Source organism: Carcharodon carcharias, chromosome 20, assembly GCF_017639515.1.
Source record: "Carcharodon carcharias isolate sCarCar2 chromosome 20, sCarCar2.pri, whole genome shotgun sequence".
In the NCBI taxonomy this organism is placed as follows: domain Eukaryota; kingdom Metazoa; phylum Chordata; class Chondrichthyes; order Lamniformes; family Lamnidae; genus Carcharodon; species Carcharodon carcharias.
The window spans coordinates 37,783,875-37,797,132 of record NC_054486.1 but is presented as its reverse complement, the minus strand read 5'-3'; the positions used below and the strand labels follow the sequence as shown (position 1 = coordinate 37,797,132).

Here is a 13,258-nt window from a genome sequence, read left to right as displayed (position 1 = left end):
TAAAGGGATGATGGTGGATAGGCAATGGCAAACATTCAAAGACCACATGGGTGAACTGCAACAATTGTTTATTCCTGTCTGGTGCAAAATTAAAACAGGAACGTTCACCAAACCATGGCTTACAAGGGAAATTAGAGATAGTATTAGATGCAAGGAAGAGGCATACAAATTGGCCAGAAAAAAACAACAGACCTGAGGATTGGGAGCAGTTTAGAATTCAGCAAAGGAGGACCAAGGGATTGATTAAGAAAGGGAAAATAGAGTATGAGAGTAAGCTTGTAGGGAACATAAAAACTGACTGTAAAAGTTTCTATAGGTATGTGTAGAGAAGATTGGTAAAGACAAATGTAGATCCCTTACAGTCAGAAACAGGGGAATTTATAATGGGGAACAAAGAAATGGCTGACCAACTAAATATACACTTTGGTTCTGTCTTCACAAAGGAGGACACCAGTGACATACCAGAAATGTTGGGGAACACAGGGTTTAGTGAGAGGGAGGAACTGAAAGGAATTAGTACTAGTAGGGAAATGGTGTTGGGGAAATTGATGGGATTGAAGGCTGATGAATCCTCAGGGCTTGATAATCTACATCCCAGAGTACTTAAGAAGGAAGTGGCCCTAGAAATAGTGGATGCACTGGTGGTCATCTTCCGAGATTCTATAGACTCTGGAACAGTTCCTACATTGGAGGGTAGCTAATGTAACCCCACTATTTAAAAAGGGAGGCAGAGAGAAAACAGGGAATTATAGACCAGTCAGCCTGATGTCAGTAGTGGGAAAATTCTAGAGTCCATTATAAAAGATTTAATAGCTGAGCACGTGGAAAACAGTGGCAGAATCAGACAGAGTCAGCATGGATTTATGAAAGGGAAATCATGCTTGACAAATCTACTGGAATTTTTCGAGGATGTAACTAGTAGAGTTGATGAAGGGGATCCAGTAGATGTCCAGTTTATTTGGACTTTCAGAAGGCTTTTGACAAAGTCCCACATGAGAGATTGGCGTGTAAAATTAAAACGCATGGGATTGGGGATAGTGTATTGAGATGGACAGAAAACTGGTTGGCAGACAGGAAACAAAGAGTAGGAATAAACGGGTCTTTTTCCGAATGGCAGGCAGTGACTACTGGGGTACCGCAGGGATCGGTGCTGGGACCCCAGTTATTCACAATATATATGATTGATTTAGATGAGGGAATTAAATGTAATATCTCCAAATTTGCAGATGACACAAAGCTGGGTGAGAGGGTGAGCTGTGAGGAAGATGCAGAGATGCTTCAGTGTGCTTTGGACAAGCTGAGTGAGTGGGCAAATGCATGGCAGATGCAGTATAATGTGGATAAGTGTGAGGTTATCCATTTTGGTAGCAAAAACAGGAAGGCAGATTATCTGAATGGCTATAAATTGAGAGAGGGGAATGTGCAACGAGACCTGGGTGTCCTTGTACACCAGTCGCTGAAGGTAAGCATGCAGGTGCAGCAGACGGTAAAGAAGGCAAATGGATTGTTGGCCTTCATAGCCAGAGGATTCGAGTACAGGAACAGGGATGTATTGCTGCAATTGTACAGGGCCTTGGTGAGACCACGCCTGGAATATTGTGTGCAGTTTTGGTCTCATCTTCTGAGGAAGGGTGTACTTGCTATAGAGGGAGTGCAGTGAAAGTTTACCCGACTGATTCCTGGGATGGCGGGACTGACATATGAGTTGATTAGGATTATATTTGCTGGAGTTCAGAAGAAGGAGGGGGGATCTCATAGAAACCTATAAAATTCTAACAGGACTAGACAGGGTAGATGCAGCAAGGATGTTCCTGATGGTGGGGGAGTCCAGAACTAGGGGTCACAGTCTGAGGACATGGCGTAGACCATTTAGGACTGAGATGAGGAGAAATTTCTTCACCCAGAGAGTGGTGAGCCTGTAGAATTTGTTACCACAGAAAGTAGTTGAGACCAAAACATCGTATGCTTTCAAGAAGGAGTTAGATATAGCTCTTGGGGTGAAAGAGATCAAAGGGTATGGGGGGAAAGCAGGAGCAGGCTATTGAGTCGTATGATCAGCCATGATCATAATGAATGCTGGAGCAGGCTCGAAGGGCCGAATGGCCTACTCCTGCTCCTAGTTTCTATGTTTCTAATATGATATTCTGCTTAATTTTAGTCAATGTAAGACACTTGCATCACACCATGCGAGTCTTTGTCTGTAGCTACATCCTTACTTGACAAGTGCAATGCAGCACATGGCTCTAGTCCTGCGTAAAGTACACTTTTATGGTTTAAATACAGAACACATGCTGCAAAGTTTGTCAAAGCTGGATGAACCAAGGCCTGAAACCATTATATTCCCAAGTCATCAACACTTTGTGTTAGAAGGCCCTATTGTTTGAAGAAAACAGTTGAGAGTTTTCAAACTCTCTTAAATTAGTCTTAAATTAGTTTAGCCTTTTAACTTGTAGTGTCTTACGAGAACTAGTTAACTTTCCTTCAAAACATACAACAGACCTATGCATTACTTTGGTTCTGTAACTTTGAGAATTAAGTTCTGTGATCAGTTTTGTAATGTAGTTCTCGTGACTTTTATTCCCTATGAACATATATTATTTGAATGTATTATGCTGTATCTTGGTACCTCAGTTTTAACACACTGGTTATCTTTATGCACTGATGTTAGAGTACTTTGTAATTTCAGTATTAGTTTAAGATTGTGTCCCCCTTGTACAATTTTGTTATTTTTAAGTAACTTGCTTCATGAGGAAGTCACAAATAGGCATTTGAACTCTCTGGAACACCTAAGATATATCAATTAGGTATTTTAGGATGATGAGCTCGAAGCTTCAATCATTCGGAAGTGACACCACACATCCGCTTATCTCAAATAAGCAGACAAACAAATTACCTTGTGGTGCCTCGTTATCTTAGTGGAAAGCTATAAATTTAATTAAAACACAGGGAATGGCTGTAATGGGAAGGGTGCTCCCACAAGTGACTGGCATCTTAGAGAATCACCAGTCAGGGTTTAACAGGAAGTGATATCAGTAAGGCAACCATCACCCTTAAGAGATCAGACATGAATCATGCAGAATCTAACCAATCAGGGACTGATCACACATTGTCTGGACCAGAGCTAGGGATACCACTGGTCATGCACAGAAGTAGCATCTAGAAAGGGTTAATAAGCACCAGCATTTAGCAACCAGGCGTACAGCATGAAGAAAAAAAATAGACTTCGGTCAACAGAACAGAATAAGAGACAGCAATGCAGTCAACTGGAAGTCGCGAGCCAGTGTTTCAAAGTGAACTGATTGCTTCCACTGCCTTTACTAAGTACTACATTTTTGTACTAATTGTAATTAACTTAATAAATTCTGTGAAACTTGTGACAATATATTCATAGCCACCATGGTCTGTAGCTAGTCGGAATTGGAAGTCCTTTTTAAATCAGCTCTCCTAACTCAATCTAACAATTGTAATTGACTTAAATCTTACAATTAAGTTAACATGGACCCCAGATCTTACAGTCCGAGAGAGGGAGTAAGAGACAGGGAGACCTGAAAGTCCAATGACATGAATTAGGTAAGCGGGTAAGTGATTGGTTGGTAAGCATTAAGTTCCTTTCTTCTCTAAACTGCAGCAGTTGTTTAAACCAGTACTGTATTCAATTTTTGGTTAACCAGTTAAGCTATTTAATATAACCACAAATTATCACTGAGTGGTATTTCTAAACTTAAAACCCTAATTAGTTACATAAAGTAAAATAAAGGTGACAGTACAGGTGATGTTTTCCAGCTATTGCACCTGGGTATGATCCACAACAACCACATCCACAGTACGTGTCTGCAACTTGAAGAACTTTGGCTCAGAGTTGATGAACTGGAGTCCAAGCTTCGGACAACGCGATGCATCAGGAAGGAAGAAAGTTAGTTGGACGCTTTGTTCCAGGAGTCAGTTACATCTCTTAAATTAGCTATATCTGATTTAGTCCGTGGCCAGGGACAGGGGTGAGGCAGGTATTGGAATTCAGAATAGCACTGGAGGAACCTCAGCCCTTGCACTTGTCCAACAGGCTCAAGGATCTTGCAGCCTGTGTGGATAAGGACAGTGACTGCAAAGATGATGAGCAATCTGACCAGAGCACCGTGATTCCAGGGGTAGTAAAACAGAATGTGGTTGTAGTAGGGGATAGTATAATTATGGAGATAAGATACTGCTCTCAGCACCTGAAAGCATGAGTGACAAAGGCTGCATTGCCTGCCAGGGTTAAGGACATCTCCTTGAGGTTTGAGAGGAACTTGGAAACGGGAGGGGAGGGCTCCAGTTGTTGTGGTCCACGCAGGTATCAATGACATAGGAAGAACTAAGAAATTCTGCTTAGCGAGTATAAGCAGCTCGGGGCTAAATTAAAAAGCAGAACCACAAAAGGTAATCATCTCTGGATTACTACCTGAACCACAAGGAAATTGGCACAGGATAAGATCAGAGTGTTGAAAGCATGGCTCAAAGATTAGTGTGGAAGAAATGGGTTTTGATTCATAGGGCACTGGCACCAGTACTGGGGAAAAGGGAGCTGTACCATGGGTTGCACCTATGCATTAACAGTATACCTAGTTTACCCCACAATCCATTCAGCTGCCAACTCTTGTTGTAGAAGCTTTGTTCATTGTATTGCGATGCATTGGCCAACCTTTATCTTTTACTGTGGCAAATGAGTATGGACTATCTCCTGTGCCGGCTGTTCATCATTCTGTGTTTTAAGTTTCCAAACTGTCTTTGTTCATGTACAGAGATAAGCTTCAATTTTCCCTTTCCTCGCATACGTGCTTTGACTAAACAGATTCAAGTAAAGCATGCTGAGACATGTTGACCACTTAAACCACTTTGAAATATTCTAACAAACTCTTATTATTTCCTACGAAACTACAACAGTTGCGCAAACACAGGTTTAAACTGGTGAACAGCAAATTTAATACAGGAGATTCTTGCCCATGGAAGAAAGCATCAAGAATTTCTTGGTAGAATAGTGGAAATGAAGCTCAAGCTATTTAAGAAGCAGTTGGATGCAATTATTGAAAGAGCTAAGGCAGACTGAATGACATTCTGAGGCTGTAACTATCTTCTGACCAGAGTAAAAGACACATATGCACTTTTAAACATGAAAGGCAATGACAAAGGCTGATGGTGGGGGAAAAGCATAAATTCTGTTTACCCTAAACGTTTCTTTTCAATTATCTGTTTTCTAAACCTGAGCAACTTAAAAAAACCTTAGATTACAGTTAATTGCAAAAAAAAAAATTAAGTAAAACCTTCCTCTGCTACTTGGGCTGGTATTATTGCATGTTGTAACTGAAAGAATCAACGCTTTATAAATATTGTTCAGAAATTAAATGTAACACTAACAAGCACAAAATTAGAGAAGTTTTACATATGGTGAAACACTGCCTCTGATGTGCACAATTTTATTACATAACTTACAGAGTGAATTTGTTGATTTTACTTGTATTCAATAAAGCTTAGCAAAAATAAACTGTTGAACTCACCGGGTGGTGGCAAACCAGAATCATTCGGAGCACTTGGCCTGGCTTCTGGATCAATATCTGCCATGTTAACCAACCATACCATTGTCGCTATGCAAGAGCAAACAGGAGAGTTAACCCAGTGAATGGAGACTTTCAATTAAAGAATCAAAAGGAGAAAAAAAAAACAAATCTTAACTTACAGGAATAGATTAGAGCTGGAAATATTGGTTCATTTCTCTCTTGGGCAGTCTCAACCAGAATGCGCAAGGGACCCTTGGGGCATAGCACCGCTACCAGATCTGAAAAACAACATTTGCTCAATACAAATTTTGTATCATTTGTTAGGAAAGTAACAAGGAAATGTAAAACTGAATCAATACAATTCACACACTCTAAACCTTGCCTTTCTGGGTGGTAAGGTTATGGGTTTGGAAAGGCGATCTTGGTAAGTTACTGCAATGCATCTTGTAAATGGTACACACTGCTGCCACTATGTGCCAGTGATGGAGGGAGTGAATGTTTAAGGTGGTGGATAGGGCATCAATCAAGTGGGGTGCTTTTTATTGTGGTGTATCGAGCTCCTTGAGTGTTGTGGGAGCTGCACTCATCCAGACAAGTGTAGGGTATTCCATCGCACGCCTGACTTGTGCCTTGTAGATGGTGGATAGGCTTTTGGGAGACAAGAGGTAGACTACTCTGCAGAATTCCCAGCCCTGGACCCACTCCTATAGCCACAGATTTATGCTGGTCCAGTTAAATTTCTCGTCAATAGTAACTCCCAGGATGTTGATGGTGGGGGAATCCAGAAATTGTAAAGCCGTTGAATTTCACGTCGCCATGATTAAATTCTCTCTTATTGGAGATGGCCATTACCTAGCACTTGTGTCGTGAATGTTACTTGCCATTTATCAGTCCAAGGCTGAATGTTGTCCAGGTCTTGCTACAGATTGCTTTATTCTGAAGAGTTGCAAATGATACTGAACACTCTGCAATCATTAGCGGACATTCCCACGCAATCTTAATTTTGCAAAGTATAACACAACCAGACACAGATAGGACTACATTGCATATTACATGGAATGTACAACACAACTGGCCATTCAGTTCAACTGGTTTATGCTTCACACAAGACTCCTTCCACCCTTCATCCAATCCTGCCAGCATGTCCTATTCTTTCCTCCTTCAAGTGCTTATCCAGCTTTCTTTTAAACACATCTACCTCAATCACTTCATATGGTAGTGAGTTCCACATTCTAAACTTTCTCTGAGTAAAGTAGTTTCCCCTGAATTCTTTATTGGATTTATTAGTGACAATCTTATATTGATGGCCCATAGTTTTGTACTCTCCACAAATGGAACCATTTCTTTACCTCTAGCCTATCAAACCCTTTCAGTCTTCCAAGGCATCTATGAAATTACCTCTGAGTCTTTTCTACAGAAACGAAAACAGCCTCAACATGTTTTTTGTTTATTCATTTTGGGCTGTGGACGTCACTGGCTAAGCCAACATTTATTGCCCATTCCCAATTGCCCTTGAGAGCTGCCTCCTTAAACTGCTGCAGTCCAGATGGTGTAGGTATACCATAGTGCTGTTAGGGAGGGAGTTCCAGGATTTTGACCCAGCGACTGTGAAGGAACAATGATATATTTCCAAGTCATTGGAAATGGTGGTGAGTGGCTTGGAGGAGAACTTCCAAGTGGTGGTGTTCCCATGTATTTGCTGTCCTTGTCCTTCTAGATGGTAGCAGTTGGGAGTTTGGAAGGTGCTGCCTACAGAGCCTTGGTGAGTTTCTGCAATGCACCTGGTAGATGGTACACATTGCTGCCACTGTTTGTCAGCAGTAGAGAGAGTGAACGTTTGTGGAAGGGGTGAAAATCAAGCCGGCTGCTTTGTCCTGGATGGTGTCAAGGTTCTCAAGAGTTGTTAGAGCTGCACGCATCCAGGCAAGTGGAGAGTATTCCATCACACTCCTGACTTCTGCTTTGTAGATGGGGAGTCAGGAGGTGAGTTACTCGCCCCAGGATTCCTCATCTCTGACCTGCTCTTGTAGCCACAGTATTTATTTGGCTAGTCCAGTTCAGTTTCTGGTCAATGGTTACCCCCAGGATGTTGATAGTGGGCATTCAGCGATGGTAATGCCACTGAATGTCATGGGCTGATGGTTAGCTTCTTTCTTATTGGAGATGATTGTTGCCTGGCACTTCTGTGGCGCAAATGTTATTCGCCACTTGTCAGCTCAAGCCGAGATATCGTCCAGGTCTTGCTGCATTTGGACATGGGCTGCTTCAGTATCTGAGGAGTCACGAATGATGCTGAACATTGTGCAATCATCTGCGAACATCCCCGTTTCTGACCTTACAATGGAAGGGAGATCATTGATGAAGCCGCTGAAGATGGTTGGGCCTAGGACACTACCTTGAGGAACTCCTGCAGTGATGTCCTAGAACTGAGATGATTGACCATCAACAACCACAATCATCTTCCTTTGTGCTAGGTATGACACCAACCAGCAGAGGGATTTCCCTTCGATTCCTATTGACTCCAGTTTTGCTAGGGCTCCTTGATTTGACTCTTTGTTAAATGCTGCCTTGATGTCAAGAGCAGTTACTCTCACCTCACCTCGGGAATTCAGCTCTTTTGTCCATGTTTGAACCAAGGTTGTAATGAGGTCAGAAGCTCAATGACCCTGGTGGAACCCAAACTGAGTATCAGTGAGCAGGTTATTGCTGAGCAAGTGCCATTTATAGCACTGTTGATGATCCCTTCCATCACTTAACTGATAATTGTGAGTAGACTGATGGGGCCAGGTTGGGTTTGTCCTGCTTTGTGTGTACAGGACATACCTAGGCAATTATCTACATTGCCAGGTAGATGCCAGTGTTGTAGCTGTACTGGAACAGCTTGGCTAGGGACGCAGCAAGTTCTGGAGCTCAAATCATCAGCGCTATTGCCAGAATATTGTCAGGGCTCAGATTTTGCAGCATTCGGTGCCTTCAGATGTTTCTTGATATCACGTGGAGTGAATTGAATTGGCTGGACACTGGCATCTGTAATGCTGGGGAACTCTGCAAGAGGCCGAGGTGAATCATCCACTCGGCTCTTCTGACTGAAGATTGTTGCGAATGCATCAGCCTTATCTTTTGCACTAATGTGCTGGGCTCCTCCATCATTGAGGATGGGAATATTTGTGGAGCCTCCACCTCCAGTGGGTTGTTTAAGTGTCCACCATCATTCAGAACTAGATGTGGGAGGACTGCAGAGCTTAGATCTGATCCATTGGTTGTGTCAATCCTTTCCTGACAGGTAGAGCTTCTCAGTTTTGGTATAATCAATGTAAATCTTTTTTATACCTTCTCCAGTGCCCCTATGTTTTTATAATATGGAGACCAGAACTGTGCACAGTATTCCAAGTGTGGTCTAGTGAAGGTTTTATATGATTTTAATATAACATGACTGCTTTTCAATTCTATTGGTCTGGAAATGAACACAGGTATGCCAAGCACCTGAACTTTACAAAAATATTTGGTACCACTGACTTTTGCAGGTAAGGAAGCCTTGCAACTGTGTTACCGAAAGATGTCAGGGGAAAACATTCATTGTTTAAACAAATAGCCAGTATCATAAAATCTTTGGCAGTCATTCAAATCATTCCCTGGATGACATGCTACCTAGTTTTTATTTTCTTACTCATTTCTAGGTATGACACAATTTTTAACTTGCTTGATTAGCGTGAACCAGAATATTACGCTAAAATTGAAATTTCTGCTTGTTTATGCCATAACTCACTTGCCTTGGACTGATACTTTAACTGACAACATCATGTATAGGAGTCTACAGATACAAGCATCCACAAACCAGTTAGGAAAGAAAAGCCAGATTTTTGGTTCTGGTTTCAAAATGTATATTTTATGGACTTTGTTTTCCTACAACATTCAACAAAGCCATTACTGGGATAGTAACCCTGCATCCATACCTCCCCTTATGTTTTAATTCATAGGTCTGGCGCTCTTTCAAATGGGACAAGATACCACACAGATTTGGGGAAAAAATCAGAACTGAAATATTACTAGATTGAGTGAACATAATGTGTATTTTGTCACTGGAGATTGGGTCCTTCCTATTTTTGGATATAGTGATGGAATCCATTTGAAGCATGTTCTTCAATGAATATTTGGAACTCTAACTGAAGATTTAGATTAGGCATTCAGGACATCTTTAGGTTATATATCTCCTTACTCGATGTAACATATGGGAATGGGTACTTTTGAAGTGTAGTTATTGTTGTGATGTAGGAAATGCAGCAGCCAACTTGCACACAGCAAACTTCCATTAACAGCAAATAAGAAACTGACCAGATTATCTGTTTAGGTATTTGCTGAGGACTAACATTGGTTTCAGTGAGACATCCACTATTCTTCCAAATAGTGCTGCATCCACCTGAGGGCAGGCAGGGCTTTAGTTTAACATCTCAGGTACTGAACCAGGAGTGTCAGACTGGACTTTGCGCTCAAGTGTCTGGAGTGGGATTTAAACCTTATGGCTCAGTGGCAAGTGTGTTACCAATAAGCCACAGATGATGCTGTGAAGGTCAGAATGGGCTAGGGTAGGTTTTTGAGGTGGTGGACTAGGGAAGGAGGTTTCGAGAACCTGAGTGTAGTGGTTGAATTTGTGTCACCAATACTGGAATAGAGTGAGTACTAAACACAGAATAAGTTGCCGTTCACATGAGCTGAGGGTATTCGCTGGGGCTAATATTTGCTGAGCACTTGAAGCAGAGTGATCCATTGGGATGGTACAGTGGAATACATTTCATGACACCTGGCATCCCTCAGACTCCAGACTAGTGTACCTGGTGTTGACAGCGATAATTATGTGGGCATCGCAAATCGTATTAACGGTCATTTTGCATCTTTTCCTCATGACATCCTCTCTCTCTCTATGGAGATCATACCAGCTTACATGCCATCCTAAAACCTTGCCCAATAGTGCAACTGTGGTAGATTTACAACAAATTAAAAGCCATAAACATCATGAGGAGGGCCTAATGGCATTCCTATGCACTCAAGAGAATTCACAATCGAATTTAAGCATATCGCTAACACGTATTCTCAGCAAATTATATCACATTGGCCAAGTCCCCCGCCAGTGGAAACGAGCGATCGTCACCTGTGCCAAGATCAAACCTGGCTATTGATGAGAACGAGCGCCCCATTTCTGTCATTTTGCCAAATTAGCCAAAAGCTTCATCGTGAAGTGGATGATGAAACATTTAGGCCATCAGCAGTTTGGTAATAAAAGGATTGTCTACAGTTCATTGTCTTGTGTATCTCCTCAATCAGCTGTATCTTGTGTTGACAAATGGAGAAAAAAACAGTAATGCTAACTGATTTTAGCAAAGCATTTGACCGTGTAGATCATAACATCGCAATCAATAATTGCCTTGAATTAGGAATGAGCCGATCGTGTGTACAATGGATCTGAGATTCAACCGTGGACGTGTTCAATACAAATCGAATATTTCCAGTTGGATAACGCTACACACTGGGGTCCCACAGCAGTCCAATTAGGCCCCAATACATTTTTAGCTATCATAAACAATGTCTATATTAATATTACCATGCCTATTCATCACTAAGTATTTGGATGACCTGACCCGCTTGGATTGTCATTATCAAGGTGATGCATCGCATATGCAAGAAGGGGCAATCACTTTGTTGAATGAATAGGAATCACATGAGACTGAACCCCCAAAAGTGCAATGCTGTGGAATTGTGTTTCATGCGTAATCCCTCAATCCCCCCCATCAATTTAGACTATGTTGACATTACCCAACAAATGTGCATTAAACCATTAGGAATCTACATTCAAAGTGACCTCAAATGGGATTACCAAGTGTGTGAAATGCTTAAGGGAACAAATGGAAAACTTCATATGCTATGTCTTCACAAGCATCACAATGCATCTTAAATTGACCTATTCACTGTGTTTAATAGTTATGTAACACCCATTGTTGAATATGCCTGTTTGGAATGCTGGGTTTACCAAACAGTGTATACTAAAGCTCTGACAGAATCAAACAACTGAATATGTGCTCTCTCGCTAAAAGGTGGAAGAAGCTCTGACTGGACATCCCTAGAAAACTTTTGAATCACACCTTTTGTTAACATTCTCCTTCCAAAACCTCTCAAAAGTAAATGTGAGATAAAGCAGCAAATTTGACAGCACAGCAATTTTGTCAGGGGGATGGGGATAGAGCGGTAAAGGTGCAGGTGACAGATGTTACAGGATGGAAGTGGTCTGAACAGATGTTCATCATCCAGACCTTCCTGCAGCAATGGGAGAAATTAAGCTGTTGCATTTTGCTCCTGCCAGCATTTACATGCTAACCTTGATATCATCTGCTTCACTCATTATTGGCTGGAAGTGTGGAATCTTGGCCCTCCTAAGCTTGACTCTCAACCTGCTGCCCTTGTCCTTCTAAGGTGGTGGAGGTCGCAACTTTAGTGATGTTGCTGAAGGTTTAATATTGGCTAAGAAAATAGGAGAAAACTGCTCTTCTAAGAATAATAGCATGGGATCTGTTACACCCACCTGAGAAGACAGAGCTTGGTGCCTAGGAATGATTACATGGTGGAATCACTACACAGGGGGAAGGATGGTGATCACTGTTTGCATCTCTCCACTGTAAACTTCCAGCCTTGCTGAGCAATGCAAGGGCCAACTTCTATATCACTAATCAGCAAAAGTGGCTGATACTGGCAGCAAGTGTCCAACAGATGGAACACTCAGTCAGTACCAATTATCATGGACAGGAGATGGGCTTCTTCAGTCTCCAAGCTCTCACTCTGTCACAAACTTTGCCTATCTCTGTTTTACTCTACTGTGACCAGAGTTGTTGCACAGCAAATACAGCTTCTACATTGTCACCTTTTTCCCGATTTACATTCCTGTGAAGTGCTATGGATCTTTCACTGTTAAAGGAATAGATAAACACAAGTTCTTCTTGTACTCTTCATAGCTTCTCATTGCACCGTCTGATTCCAATTCATTAATTTCCAGGAACTCAACTGTAAAACTCCTTCTGTATCCCCTCTCTCAACATAACTAAAAGTAGATAATTTGGTAATTTCTCACTGCTATTGTGGGAACTTATCTTGTGCAAATTGGTTGCTGCATTTCCTCACACCACACAGATACTTTGTTAATACTTAGCTGCAAAGTGCTTTGTGATGCTGAGATCATGGAAGGCTTTTTATAAAGGCAATTCCTTTCCTTTCTCTTGTGTAGTACGTTGCTTCCTGTTTTCTCCATTCACAAGCCCCACTCTATGTTATTCTACATGTTTATTAAAATGCTGGGAACAACTAGTCTTTGCCTGTTCAGCTCCTACTCAACCCTTAAAAGGTATTCATCATAGGACTTTTCCTCCACACAACTTAGACTGCCAGACAAAGGTTTTTTTTTAAAGAAATTAAAGACATATATCAGCCATGCTGATGTGTTTTATAGTAGCAGTAGTCAGTACCAGTATACTGTATTACAAATTGCCACACTGAATGGCACTGCCAGAGAATTAAATGTGGGCCAGTTAACATGAGGTGTTACTAAACTCTAAAACCATTTACTTCACCATAAGCTTCAGAAAGCTTCCAGGCTGGAAAAGAATTAGGTTTTGAAACCCAAGCTTAATATCACTGAACCACTACATTTCAACGTATCCTTTTCCCTACACTTGTAGCTTCCTGAA

The 13,258-nt window shown here is 41.5% G+C and overlaps 1 protein-coding gene across 2 annotated transcripts in view; it reads right to left on the bottom strand.

Annotated features, from left to right (window-relative positions):
- psen1 (presenilin 1) overlaps positions 1-13,258 on the bottom strand; it is an 81,377-nt gene that overhangs the window by 21,462 nt on the left and 46,657 nt on the right. For both annotated transcript variants that reach the window (XM_041214989.1, XM_041214990.1), the window contains exons 7-8: positions 5,711-5,809; positions 5,532-5,618 (exon numbers count right to left, since the gene is read on the bottom strand). In XM_041214989.1, the coding sequence (XP_041070923.1) occupies positions 5,532-5,618; positions 5,711-5,809 (186 nt within the window). The remainder of the gene's footprint in view (positions 1-5,531; positions 5,619-5,710; positions 5,810-13,258) is intronic.